At 38.3% G+C, this 14,893-nt stretch overlaps 3 protein-coding genes across 3 annotated transcripts; all 3 read left to right on the top strand.

Annotated features, from left to right (window-relative positions):
- Nucleotides 1–3,938: 3,938 nt before the first annotated feature.
- Nucleotides 3,939–5,124, top strand: G6M90_00g079780 (uncharacterized protein; the record flags this gene model as incomplete). The annotated part of the gene is made up of 2 exons (XM_014684463.1): nucleotides 3,939–4,902; nucleotides 4,994–5,124. The coding sequence occupies 2 exons, from the start codon at nucleotides 3,939–3,941 to the stop codon at nucleotides 5,122–5,124; spliced, it is 1,095 nt and encodes a 364-aa protein (XP_014539949.1).
- Nucleotides 5,125–7,760: 2,636 nt separating this feature from the next.
- On the top strand, nucleotides 7,761–8,528 carry G6M90_00g079790 (uncharacterized protein; the record flags this gene model as incomplete). Its single annotated transcript, XM_014684464.1, has 1 exon — nucleotides 7,761–8,528. The coding sequence occupies one exon, from the start codon at nucleotides 7,761–7,763 to the stop codon at nucleotides 8,526–8,528; it is 768 nt and encodes a 255-aa protein (XP_014539950.1).
- Nucleotides 8,529–11,862: 3,334 nt separating this feature from the next.
- Nucleotides 11,863–14,260, top strand: p2ox (Pyranose 2-oxidase; the record flags this gene model as incomplete). Its single annotated transcript, XM_066131140.1, has 7 exons — nucleotides 11,863–12,032; nucleotides 12,108–12,179; nucleotides 12,253–12,262; nucleotides 12,327–13,067; nucleotides 13,150–13,746; nucleotides 13,839–13,894; nucleotides 13,969–14,260. 7 exons carry the CDS (start codon nucleotides 11,863–11,865, stop codon nucleotides 14,258–14,260), a joined length of 1,938 nt encoding a protein of 645 aa, XP_065987151.1.
- Between the last annotated feature and the right edge of the window lie 633 nt (nucleotides 14,261–14,893).

Consider the following 14,893-nt stretch of genomic DNA (forward strand, 5'->3'; position numbering starts at 1 on the left):
TACCTTTTTAGCTCCACGATTAATTATAAGGCTCTAGGTAACCCCCAGGATAACTACGGCTAGCACCCGCGATAGCCTAATCAGGCTAGTCTGTTATAATAACTTATAAAAAGCACTTTATTTAAATTATAATAAGCCTTTAAGAATATATATAATTACTAAAAAGCTAAAAGCTAAAATAATAAAAATTCCTAAGAAATACTTAAAGTATAATAAGTTATTTAATAAAAAGTTAAAAATAAAATTATTAAAATATTTATATTAGAATTATAAAATTAGATTTTAGCTTAATATTAAACTAATATTTAATAAAATTTATTTTTAAAACTTTAAGTAAAATAAAATACTTAAAAAGTATTTAAAAAATATATTATAAAAAATATATATATAATTATTAAAGTTTTTAATAAAATACTTAATTTTATAAATATTAAAAAAAATAAGAAATTATAATTATATATTAATTATTAATACTTAAATAAAATTATAATTAAAAATTAATACTTATTATTATTTATAATTAAAATATAAAATAAAATTAAAAAAGCTAAATAATTTATTATACTTAACCTAAAAAAAGCTTATAATTTAATATAAATAAAAAAAAATTATAAGTAAATAATAATATTTTAAACTAATAAAAAATATTATAAGTACTTAATAATATCTTTTAAGCTTATTAATATATTAATAATTTTTTAAAAAATAATTAATATAATCTTATAAAAATAATTAAAAATATTTATAATTATATACTTTAATAATATTTTTATTTATTTAAATACTTTTAAGAAATATAAATAATATATATATAAAGTATTATAAATTTTATAAAATAATAAACTTTTAATTAAAGCCTTAAAATATTAGTTTTATTAAAATATTATATATTTTTTAAAATATATATTTATATATAAAAAAATATAAATAAGCTTAAAAAAATTAAAATTATTTAAAAATAATTAATATTTATTAATCTAAAAAAAATAAAATAATTTATTATATTTATAAACTTTTATTAAAAGTTTTTAAGTAAATATAAAAATATTTTATAATTTTTTATTAATTTAATAAAAAAAAAGTTAACTTTAAATAAATTAAACTTAAAAATTAATTATAAAAAAACTTATATTAAAAGTACTTAATTAAAATAAACTTTATAAGCTTAAAATAAATACCTTAAATTTTATATTAAATAAATAACTTAAATAATAAAATAATTAAAAAAAATTATACTTAATTATATTTTTTTTAAAAAATTTCTATAAATTTAAATTTAATTATAAAATTTATAATAAAAAACTTATAATTATTATTAAGTATTTTAAAAAATAAAAATATTATTTTATAAAAATAAAATATTAAATTAAAGTTTATATTAATTATAAAAATTTTATATTATTTTTAATTATAAAAAATTTAAATAAATAATAAATTAAATAATATAAAACTTTTATAAATTATAATTTTAAAATTATATATTATAAAAAATTTAAAAATAAAAAAGTAAATATACTTAATTAAAAAAAGAATTTAAAATTAAATAAATAAATAAATAATATATTTTTATTATATATTATTAAAAATAAAAACTTTATATTAAGTATTTAAAAAGTTAATATAACTTAATAAATTAAGCTAAATAAATATAAATATAATAAATTATATTAAATTAAATTATAATAAAAAAATAAAAAATAAAAATATATTTATTTAAAAAAAATAAAACTTTTTTATATAATAAATAATAATATTCTCTCTAGAAAAGGTAAAACCGCTAATATAGATTTATTTAGTAGCTTTAGCCTTATAAGCTTTTTTAGCCTTTTTAGCCTTTTTAGCCTTAGCTTTACTAGCTTTATTAGCTCTTTTTATAGCTAGTTTTATAGCTTTTTTAATATTATACTTTAATTTAGTATTTTTAAAGGCCTTTTTTTTTAAATTCTTAATTATTTTTATAACCTTTTTAATTTTTATAAAATTAAGATTTTTAGCTTTAAGGTAAATATCCCTTTTATTATAAAAAGCTTTTAATTTATTAATAGCTATATTACCTACTAGGCCTTATTAGCTTTAACCCTTAAAAGTTATAATAAGTAACCTACTTATATTAGGCTTCTTAGCACTTTTAGAGCCTATATTATTATTATTTATAAATAGCTATAATAGATATTAGCAAGTAAGCGGTTATAATACTTATAGGAGATATATATATATAGGGGCAATAACTTATAATTAGTTATTTATAATAGGGTTTTAATAGTAGAAAAAGCAGATAACTTAAATATAAAATTAACTTAAAATATAAGAGAAACCTTATAAATATACTATATATATAGGTATTTTAGGTTTTTAATATAACTTAATATAAGTTATAGCTATAAAATTAATAGGTTTATATAATAATATATAAGGTTTAATTATATAATAATAACTAAGGCTATTATAAGGTAATTATAATTAATAAGCTATAATATAATATTAATTATACTAGTATATTTAATATATTATAATATATAAATAATTTATTTTTTTAATTTTTTATTATTTTTAGCCTAATATAGCCTAATATTATTTTAGATTTTATACTTATATAATATTAGTATTATATATATTAATTAATTTATAGTTAATTTGCTTTATAGTTAAATAAAATTATATATATAATATAGGTATTATATAAGCGTAAAATCTAAAATAATATTAGGCTATATTAGGCTAAAAATAGTAAAAAACTAAAAAAGTAAACTATTTTAATATAATTAATATTATATTATAGCTGCTAATTAAAGCTATTTTATAATAATCTTAGCTACTATTATTATAAAGGTAAACCTTATGTATTATAATAACTTTACGCTTATAATTTATATTAAATTATATTAAAAACCTAAAATACCTATATATATAGTATATTTATATAGTCTTGCCTATATTTTAAGTTAGTTTTATTTCTTTTTATCTAAGTTATTTTTCTATTATTAAGACTATAACTAATTATAAGTTATTACCCCTATATATATATATCTCTTATAAGCACTTATTAATATTTACTATAATTATTTATAAATAATAATAATATAAGTAAAAGTATTAAAAAGCTTAATATAAGTAAGTTATTTATTATAACTTTTAAGGGTTAAAAGCTAATAAAGCTTAAAAAGTAATATAATTAATATTAAATTAAAAGCTTTTTATAATAAAAAAAAAATTATTATAAAGTTAAAAATTTTAACTTAATAAAAATTAAAAAAAATAATAAAACTATTAAAAATATAAAAAAAAAAGCCTTTAAAAATATAAAGCTAAAATATAATTTTAAAAAAATTATTATATTAGCTATAAAAAAGCCTAATAAAGCTAATAATACTAAGAGTAAAGCTACCTAATAAATTTATATTAGTAGTTTTACCTCTTTTAGAGGGAGTATTATATATATAATTTTATTTAATTATAAAGCGAATTAACCAAATATTAATTAAATATTAATAATAATATTAATAAGTATTTTATAATAAATTAAATAATTATTATAATAATAAGAAAAAAAAAAAAAGAAAAAAAAAAAACTTAAATAAAATTCTAAGCTTTAAGCTAATTTTACTTAATAATACCTTAAAAATATAAATAATTAACCTTTATTATTCTTATTAGGCTATAAAAGTTAGTTATATTTTAGTATTAATATAATAATATATAGTTATATCTTAGATTTTAATATTATATAATAACTATATAAAATTATAGTATATAACACAGCTATTATATTATATAATATAGTAATATTAATATATAGTAATATGTATTATCATATCGCAAATACTATCTAACACACTGGAACTAAATCATCATCTAGTTACATTCAGGACAATACAAACGTTCCGGTCCCCCGCATCCACGCATTTGGCCAAAGTTCAATCATCAAGAACAGTTCCAAGATGCAGGCATTCCTCATTATGGACTATATCCCTGGCCGATCGCTAGATTTACACAGTCTGGTAAACGAAACAGAGCAACGTCGAACGCAATTCTTCTCAGAACTCATTGACATATTTGTCCAGTTGGGGAAATTGGAGTTCCATGCTGTAGGCTCATTGATTCCAGATCCAACTGGTCAGTCGAAATACGTTGTGGGCAATTTTCGTTCTATGCCAATGAACGAACTTCAAATGCAAAAACAACGACGGCGGCAATTGACATTCACATCAGCAACTCGGTTCGTTGATGAACTGTATGATATTCTTTTAGAATTATATCGGATGCCTATCGAAGAACTATCCCGCGAAACCGCAGAGCTCGAGCTGTTCGCACTCCATATCCTGGCAAAGGAGATTCCCAAGATTCTTGATTCCCACTCGGATCAGGGGCCATTTGTGCTTACCCATGCCGACCTGAGGTGCGCCAACATCATCGTCGATGATGACTTCCACATCCGGGGTATTATAGATTGGGAGTGGGCAAGTACCGTTCCTCGACAATTTTTTACACCACCACCGTGGATTACAGGGCATGACATTGATTCTCTCCGTGGAATTTCAAAGGACATTTATGCAGAATTTTGCCACGTCCTGCAGGCAAAGAGCAAGGTCTCCAGTGATTACGACCAGCTGCTGGAAGCCTGGGACTCTGATCACACACTGACACTGCCCCTGACCCGGATCCTTCAACACCCCACCAGTCTTATTTGTGTATTCTACAGGGCTATTTATCCTAAAATGTTCCGGGAAACCCGCCACGAATTCGTTCCAAGGTTTTTTAAAAGTTACAGGAATTGGCTACTAGAGTTGGAGATTCGACAACGCTTGGATGCGTCTTGTCGATACACACAGTATTTGAAGGACAGCGGATTGTTTGTCGTTGACGAACAATCCCAGAAGATTAACGAGTGGCTGCTCAGGGGACGTGAGTTGGAAATGAAACTCGGGTTAACTACTGAGAATGTTGGAGATTTCCCCCCTCTTCCAAGTTGAGATTCACCTTCTCTCACCGATAGCGTCTATATGTTTACTGCGGGAGCTTGTGCACAACAATAATAAGATCAAAGAGGATGTCTGGTACTATAATGGTCTGAACCTCACTATCAGCGAAGCGCTCAATTACATCCCAGCTCAAGACGCAGCTTAAAGTTCAAAACGTGCCATTATCGACGGTCAAATTACTTAAGCGACATCCAAGCAACCAGCCAATCCCAATCTAATAGGCTATAAGCGTGAAACATTTTATCAGGTTTGTGTTTGGGCCACCTTTTCGGCCTAAAAACAGGCCACTATAACTGCGACGTTGAGATTACACATTGCTGAAACTTTGCGGTTTGTCGTACACTGTTTGGGAGATATCCGAAATGGACTTACGCGAGTTTAATATTCTTACTCCCAGGCTCCTGAGCGTCGCAAGTGTCCACAGCCTTGACTTTCTCTTGTGCCGCGTTGACACTAGCAGGACTGTTCATGGCAATTTTAAGTTTAAGGATGAAGACGCATTTAAGGCATTTCTTCTTTATAAGTAACCCATCCTCCACGCCAGCCCACGGTGCTAATAGTGTAGCACATATTAGCCTTAGACTTTCTTATCGTAAAGACCTTGAAAGTGGTAGCAAAAGTCCCGTAGATGCGGTATCGACTAATTTTGACAATAGCAATATGACAAGGGCCCAAGGCTTGGAGCATCATGACCCGATTCAGCTAATAACAGTCTTTGGTATTAAAGGTTCTTGGTTTTCTTAAAGGCCTAGTTGACTAAAAGGCTCTTGAATTACAAGAAGTAGATAAAGGTGTTCTGCCCTAGGTCCCGTGATCGTAGCCCTCGTGTAACCGTGTGGCAGGTTATCAGAGTTGAACCATATCCACGATTATATGCTAGCAATAAGGCACTGCTGAAAACTATCAGTATTTCCAAAGAAGCAAAGTTTTCATCTCTACTAATTGCCACCGCTCTCCCATCCTAGCAGCCAACTCATGATTTCTTGACGCCGCTCCTAAACCTGATGCATCGTCGGCGTACAGCCTCTTGAACATGCGGAGCTAAGATTTGTCGCACTTCCCTCTGCAGAACGTGTCTTCCCCTAGAAGTCTGTCTTTCCATCTCTGGGACCTTCAAACTACACCACTGGGTTTCTCCATAAGCCAATAGACCTTCTAAGGTGCTGTGAGGAGACTTACCGCCCGTAGCAGGTAGAGCGTCATAACTTGGAAATCAGAACAGAAACGGGCACAGAACATGTTAGGTAGCACAGTATATTAAGGCTTTAGGAACTTAGTAAAAGTGATATATTATATAAGTATAATATATAGCTTTTATATTTGCATACTAATACAATAAACTTGAAGAAATAAGGCCTTTATAATTATCTGGATAGCTATAAAAAAAATAAGAGGGAGTATAAAAGCTTTCTATACACTTTTTCATAAGCTATAAACAGCGAGTAGCAGCAGCTCAGAAAAAGTAAAGTATATATAAAAATAATATTAACGCGGGATAAAAAATATAAATTATCTGCTTACTCCGCCTATATATATATATTATATTATATCGGTTATATCTTGTTAAATTAAGGTTAGGCTAGAGTTTTTTTCCCCTCTTCCGCTTGTTCCGGACTAGTGCTAAGCTCTAGCGCAATAATATTAACGCCAATGCCAAAATCGCAGACCAACCCTTGCTGTCTGAGACGCTACCTTTGTGCTAGTGTTAGCTGGGTGTGTATATTACACCCCATAGGGTGATGTAGCGTAGCTGCTAACTAGACTCCGAGAATAGCTGCCAGCTTGTGGGCGTATATACAGTATAAACTTAAATAGATAAAATAGTACAGCGCGATCTAGGCCAGAGATAGACAAATAACGTGCGCGTTTTTAAGTGAAAGAATCTACCTAGAAAGCTAAACTTAACGTTTATAATATATTAACACGCTGTGTTATATAAGAACGGGGGACCTCGCATCGTACTGTTAATATTTATAAGTGCCCATGCCGGCTACCAGATAAGGCAATGCCCCCAGCCCTGAGGTGCAGGTCCAAATTATAGTACACTTTTATCCAATAATAGCTTCGAGAACCTCACTTTGATGATAAGCCATAAAAGTTATTACACTTACTATGAGCATCTCAGCGGCATGGTGTATTTCACATAGAGAAGGGACAAGAACGCTCAAACTAGATTATTTACAGGAGCATATGTTTTCTATCGCCAACGAGGTATTAATACAGTTCCCGACGAGGAGGTGCGTGCGGCGGATTGTTTACGGGTACGGAGTAATATTACTCCGTACATCCCGTTATCTCTCGCGTGGGCTAGCTTGCTTTGGACTGAGTTTATCTGCGACGTCTGCTCGGAAGCAATTTTGTTGATGGAGGAGACTTTGAGACATGTCACATTACACCAGGTGTGGAAGTAGTTAGACTCTGCCTCAGCGCTCAGAGGCTTGCCTTCCCGCAAAGCGTTACTGTATATCAATAGGGGTTCCCAGCTCCGTGCTTCTATCGTAACCACGTGATCGCCACTGTGTATAAGTAGGCAGCCTCAATCTCTCACGGTGGTTAGATTCTCCTGCTGCTCACCGCTTCATCACTCTCCGTCCAAAAACCGCAACTACTCCTCGTCGGCTAGAACTATTTTTAAGCGCGGTCGTTGCGTTTATAAAAGCCATCAGACGTTTTCTCGCTAAAGCCATACCTGTTCATCTACCTCTAGTCACTTCGGGAAGGGCAGCCGCGCTCCTGGCTTATAGATCCTTCGATTGCTTTTTGCCCCTCGCACGCACCAAAATGGTGTCCAACCAAGACATGAACAAGCACCGTGAGCCAGGTTGCACTGGAATCACTCCAGATAAAAAATACTACGAGGTGGGAAATTCGTTCATCAAGCGAACCCTTCGGCGGCACGAGTGGATGACAACGGCCGCCAACTGGACGCCATCCGCCTCCCTGCCTCAGCGATGGAAGACGGACGCCGCGATCCTCCTATACCTCCGGGAGAAGACAAATATCCCGCTCCCGCGGCTTCAGCACACCTTTGAGGACGACGGGGCCTTCTACTTCAGTACCGAACTCGTGCCGGGGGTCAACATGTCCCAGCTCTCCGAGGAGCAGAAGGAGCTCGTCAGCAAGGAGCTGCTCGAGCACATGGCTACGCTCAAGTCGCTCCGATCCGACACGCCCGGGGTGCCAGGCCAGACGCTGCTATGTGCTCCCAATCGGATCCACAGCCGGTTCTGGAAGCAGCACAGTTGCTGGCAGCCGAAGCCCGGTATGGACAAGGGGAGCTACGTTTTCTGTCACAACGATCTGGGCCAGCACAACGTCATTGTCGACCCCGAAACGCTCAAGATCAATGCCATCATTGACTGGGAGTATGGCGGCTTCTGGCCCGAGTGGTTTGAGCAGCCGTATTGGAAGCGAAAAGGACCCAGCGCTCCGTGTGGGGATGAGGAGGATGACAAGGAGCGGTGTCGCGAGTGGCTCTTGGGTCACTGTGTTGAAGTAGAGATGCAGCACATGCCGTCGCTGAAGGAAAAACTGGGGGAGCAGTTGTAGTTCTCTCCCAATGTGAGAGGGGCAGCGTTTCAGGACTAGGGAAGTTGAAAGGAAGACGCAGATTTATTTTGTCCAGGATGGCGACTTATTTGGCTATTTAATTTTAATAAGCATGCACCGTCGCCTTGGCCTTCCTTTCCCAACAGCGCCGTCGCAGAGCTAAGCCGCTTTACCCTTTTTTTTGCTACATATTATGTCAAATTGGTGCCGTGAAGAGTAAATGTTCGAGTCAAGCGTTCTCATACCTGGCGCAAGTGGGACAATCCTCTTTCGACTGAGCCGATGATATATCTTTGCCACAGCCACCAGGGCATTTCACGACCTCGCTCGGCATGATTGTCGTTCTTATTGGTGTCTCCTCATATTTTACCGGAACTCAGCAGGCCTCCTTGATGAGGGAACTGAAGGAAGAGTCACACCTTGTAATACGGTCTGTTTCTCTGGAGTATAAGAGTTGCTAGCTCAGGGACTTGGAACTGGAAGCTGGAAGAAAAAAAGAGAGAAGGAACAGCGTATAAAGGAGAAGGAACTGGCAGGACGGCTTTTGTACTTCTCTAGCCCTCGATCACCCATATTCGCGTCAAGAGAATGCTTCAGATGTCAAGAGGAACTCTTCCTTTGCTGTCAAGCTATCATATTGTGTAGTGTATCGCGCGAGGGAGATGTGACGCCTACCAGTCGCTAATGCACAAGTCTCTCAGCGATTAGGAGGGAAGTTCAGTCTGGGGTGCCTGAGTTAGCCCAAACAAGTTGAGGCTGCCGAATCCGCAGCCCAATTGTTCACCCCGCACGTAGCTTACCATGGCCTGGCCTATTAAGAAGAGCCGCCCTACATCTTGCTGCCTTGGATGACCAGACGCTTTGAGAGCAACCTCACCGAGCAGGGCGCACATTTGACAGCTCAACTACATGCTTCACATCCTCTTCTGCACGATACATCTCTTTTGCGCTCTCCGACCACCACGCACGGGCTCCGTGGCACACGCTCCCCTCGGCGTCGCAAGTCCAGGCGAGGCACTCGCACTTCTTGATCTATTGACTCTTTCCGTGGCCCCACGTGGTACGGCCGACCAATTGGCCCTCGCTCTCTTTGATCTTGAGCAACGCGGCGGATTGACAAGGTAGGTGGACAAATGTATCTGACAGCTAATACTCGTCGAGTAAATTTAAATTGCGCCCGTCCCTTGTGGCCTGGACCCCAAGGCACCAACAACAGTTACTCTGGCGTGACGAGAACTCATTGCAGGGGGGGCCGGTTAATAATAGACATCAATGATCGGTTCAAGAACTTCAACTACCGCGTGAACGTCCCCGCGTCTAACGCAACAGGGGTCAAGCAACCGTCTGGTGTTATTAGTTGTCAATCGGACATATTTGTCCACGTGCCTTAGCATAGCGCATGGACACGAACGCCCCTCTGAATTGGAGGGTATGATTGACACATCTGTCCACATACCATGTTAATCGCGCAGCCGCAGCCTGTGTCTATGTACACGGAACCACGAAACGCATCCTGGCGGAAACGTTTATAGACACGACTCAAGAGCTATCCATCTACAGTATATACCGCCACTTTGTCTGGTTTAATTTGGTGCTTAGCTTAACAGCCGCGCGTACGAATATACTCTGCTACTAGATTTCGGCTAATCGCGCTACATGCCGCGGGCAAAAAAAGAAACTAGTTGTGACTTTGGCGGCTCGTGCCGCTGACTAGCGCATCCGTGACTTTATGACAGCTCGCATTCATTCTTGGGCACGGAATGTGATGAGCCACGCTTAGGCGGAGTAACCAAAGTGGCAAGAGGCATAAAATACTCGCCGGCTATATACTGCCCGCGACGAGCCACAAGCATCTTCACCAGCATCTGTTGAGTTTATCGCTTTTACGTTTTACGCCGGGCAGAGAGCTTCGTAACTCGGAACGCTGCAAGCTAAGCGTTAACCGCTCGTAGGCCGCGTTATTGTGGGACGCAAGCCGGTTAACCGCATTCTTAGCCTTTATCCACAAGCTTTGCTTCGTCAGAAGGGAATTGCTGAGTTGCTACCACTGATTAGCCAGCAGCTCGCAAGGCTGTGACGGCGTTTACATGCCTGTTTGCGAGGAGTCTGGTCCATTGACCCCCCGCAATCCTCTGTAACATGCCGATAAGGGCGGGTCCTCCCAGCGGGAATATCGCCGGCCGAGTAACCCTGCGGCGCCTGTTGGTCTATAGTAATCAGATAAATGAGGTTCTCCTCCCGTCCAGAGGCTCGGCTCGGCAGTCATTTGGGGATATCCCTTCAATGTTTGAAGTACAACTTTGCACTCCGTATTTCTTTGCAAGTCGAGCACCTTGTGGGGGGCTTACTGCCCCAGGAATTATACAGTATAAAGCCAGTACCAAGTAAAAGTATAATAGTATAATTACTATAATGTAATTATTTAAATATTAATATATTTTAATATATTTTTAAATAAATATAATTAAAATTATTTAAAGTAAAATATACCAGAATAGGAATTAATATAAGACCAAGAAATCGGCAGTAGCCCGGCAGTAGTAATAAAGCAGCTGTTAATCTGCAGCTATACCCATGACTAGAGCCAAGTCGCATGTTTGTCGGCCAGATATTGACTCAGGCTGCCGTCAGCGCCTCACAATATCAGCTCATCTACCGCCGTGTCTCGACCATGGCAGAGAAGAAGCCGGCAAGCATGTAACACGAAGTGACATGTAATCTGCATACATGAGTCGAGTTCTGAATTTATGGAAGAGCTGGACGTGGCGGCGAATCTTATTGCGGGGATCAGGAATGTGACGTGTTATATTTTGGAACAAGAGTCAGGTCGCTGCAGAAGGTTTGCCTTCAAGTTCTGACAAGAGGCCAGCCACGTCTATCAGCCGCTTATTCTGACACATCTACGGAGTAAAAGCTCATCTCATGGCAGAGGACATGTACGCCCACACCACTCAATCAGCTGTTTATTCTGTGGTTTGCATCTAGGTGAAGAGTCAGTTTGCTGCAGTGAATGTGCATTCTAGATTCGTACAAGACGTCAGCCATGTCCAACAGAGGCTTGTTTTGTAGGCTGTGGCTGGCTGAATTTCCCATGTTGGTCGCAATTTTCGATGTTGGTTGCAAGACCAAAGCTTTTCAAATTTGTGCTTTCTCCTCGGACAAGCACTTTGCGCTCATAATCACACCTACGACTTTGCCGGATATAAAGTCGATGGCATTGCCTGTTATCAAACTGGGAGCCGCCAACCTACAATCATCGGTCTCTTGGTGGTTTGAAAACTTCAATTTCTTTTTTTTTTTAAAAAGCATATATTGTGAGGATTATAACATTACAATGCCTACCGACCAGAAGCAAAGGGAAGAGAAGCCAGCATTGCCAGTCAAGGTCGATGTTCTCATCGTGGGTTCGGGGCCTATCGGCGCCGTCTTTGCCCGTGAGCTCGTGAATGCTCAGTTGAAAAACAGGGAAGATTTACAGATTCTCATGGTCGATGTTGGACCACAGTCAGTTGATTTTTCCCATGTCCCCATCATTTTCAAGCCATGATACTCATGCTCGACTTCTTTTTCCTTTTCCAGGGATTCGTTCCGGATCGGCGAGCATAAAAAGAATAGCGTTGCTGTTCAAAAAGATATTAGTCTCTTTACCAAGTAAGGATCCTTCCCGGCCATGGTACGAGCCACGATGACGACCTCTGGGCTAATATAAGGCATTGGTTGATAGTGTTGTCAAGGTTTGTCGACAACGAGTTCCAAAAACGATCTGTCAAGGATTCATGTTTACTCACATTGATACAGGGTCAATTGCAGCCACTATCGGTTCCCACTGGAGATCCTGCCACCCATTATATCAGAAATGGCCAAAACCCGGCGCAAAAAGCAAATGAAAATCTTGCCGAGGCCGCTGCAAGCCGTGTTGTGGGCGGCATGGGATCGCACTGGACATGCTGCACGCCAAGGCAGCATCCAGACGAGCAGCAGCCAGGTTTCACGGAGGTCTATAAAAATTATGATCGTGCCGAGCATCTTTTCAACACTACAACAACAGCATTTGATCACTCGGTTCGGCAGCACCTCATTATGCATACCCTGGAGAAGGCTTTTAATGATCGTCCCATCAAGGCCATGCCCCTTGCATGCCGTCGGAATAAGAGCCCGGACAATACAAACTACGTCGAGTGGACGTGCCCAGCGACGATCCTTGATTCCGGCGTGCGCGGACATCGGGAAAAGTTGTCAGATCCCAAGTATAGCAAAGTGCCGCCGACACGGGCCTGGGAGCGTGACCCAATAACTTTGAATGACAAGTTTGAGGTGTGGCCAAATACTCAATGTGTCAAACTGAACCTGGCTGAAGACAAGGACAAAAATGTCAAAGTCGTCAGTGCCAGTCTGAAGCATTTACTTACAAACGCCGTGTACAATGTTACAGCGGACAAATTTGTCATCTGTGCCGGCGCTATCCTTACACCAGGCATCCTTTGGAATTCAGGCTTTACAACTGACGACAAGAAGCCATCATATTATGTGAAAGAATTGGTATGTACGCTTTTACAGACTGACCGCCTCCTAGGTGACCTTTATTCTACTCCTGATACCGACTGCTAACACCTCCAAACAGGGCAAGAACTTGACGGAGCAAACCATGGCTTTCTGCCAGGTCGAGTTGTGGAAGGAGCACGTCGAAAATGTCATGACTCAACCCCCTGTGGTTGATGAGAAGCCTTTTGACCCCAAGAATCCTACACGCCGTCCGGTAAAAGATACCAAAACCACCAACAAGCCAAACAAAGAGGACCTCCCGAAAGTCTGGGGCGACTTCTGGAATACAACCGCGCCCAAGTATTGGATTGAAAGAGAGAAAGCAGAGAAAAGAGACGAACAGCAAGCCAATGCTTCGTGGGTGGCGCTCAGGACCGAGTTGAAAGACAAGGTCGCCAAACATGTCAAGACTTTCCAACTCGACCCGCTGCCCTTTCCTGCCGACGACCCAGACCCCCAATGCTACTATTCGTATGTATTTACGGACACGAAGAGCAAGACTAACAAGCGCTGGCACACTCAGATTCACCGGGATGCTTTTGGCTACGGTCAAGTCCCTGCAGACATTGACCAGCGCAGAGTCGTAGACCTGCGTTGGTTCGGGTATACCGAAGAAAACGGCGACAACTACGTCACGTTCTCACCCAAGTATCAGGACGAGTTTGGAATGCCGCAGGTCAGCATATGCATGCCCCCATCTTCCTGGCTTGACTTTTTCATCGCGTCCATGGCAAAAGCAAAACTCAGGTTGAGCTAACTCATCTACAGCCAATATTCCACTTTACAGAGGACAAGAGCCAGCGACAGGCGGACATGCGGGCGGAGTAAGTTACCAAGAATATCATAATCTCCTTGTTTGCTTGTCCCCCAGGTATACTCCAGACTAACTCCGGGGTAGCATGGTAACGGTGGCCAATAGACTTGGCGCCATAATCAGCAAGGAAGACGTGCATAAGAACATGCCCCAAGGGTCTGCCCTGCATATCTGCGGCACATACAAGGCTGGCATCGGTGACAAGGCCGACGAGAGGAGCGTGGTCAATCAGTATGGCCAAATGTGGAAGCATCCAAACGTGGTGCTCGGAGGGTGTGGTGTCATTCCCAAGGCGAATGCTTGCAATCCTACCCTTACCGCTGCTTGTTTTGCTATTCACGCAGTCAAGAAAATGGTGGAAGAGCTTGATAAGTAGTTATTTCAGGTCATTTTCAACATTCGCGTCGCTCGTTTCTTCTGAACTCTTCTTCCGGGGCTGACAAGGAACTTGTCGTGTCTGGCCCCATGAGCTTGGAAACAGTTCGTCCTGTCGTTGACGCTGCAATGAACAAGGAAAATTGAAATCCAGTATGAGAATCTTTTAAATACATCACTCGTTTATTCAAGTCTCTCGGTCGTCTTCTCATTGATCATGTCCGTTTCTCCATTTTTCACGTTCCTGGCCGGACTAGCTGGAAAGCCACCCAAACGCTGAGTTTTACTGCTGGCCTGCCATATAAAATGGATAAGATAATGTTTGGCTGTATCTTACACAACATCAGATTTCATTGCTGTGCCATGTAGAAGCTATTTTTTAGTGTGGCAGTGCTGCATGTCCATTCCTGTAGGCAAGTAGAGAAACCAAGCACAGGATCGATCATAAACTCCTTGTAAATCTCAGTAGATACAATGGACTGAATTGCTGCTGTTAAAGTTCCAAAGTACAGTGTCAGGAAAGAGAGCACTCTACTTGAACAGCAACTGTAGCCCCTTATATTTCCGTGGACAGACAGTATGGAAAAGAGTTGCCATCTGTTACACGGAAATGGTCCTGTTAGACGAGGGCTAC

This window comes from Metarhizium brunneum, chromosome 4 (genome assembly GCF_013426205.1).
Source record: "Metarhizium brunneum chromosome 4, complete sequence".
Classification (NCBI taxonomy): Eukaryota; Fungi; Ascomycota; class Sordariomycetes; order Hypocreales; family Clavicipitaceae; genus Metarhizium; species Metarhizium brunneum.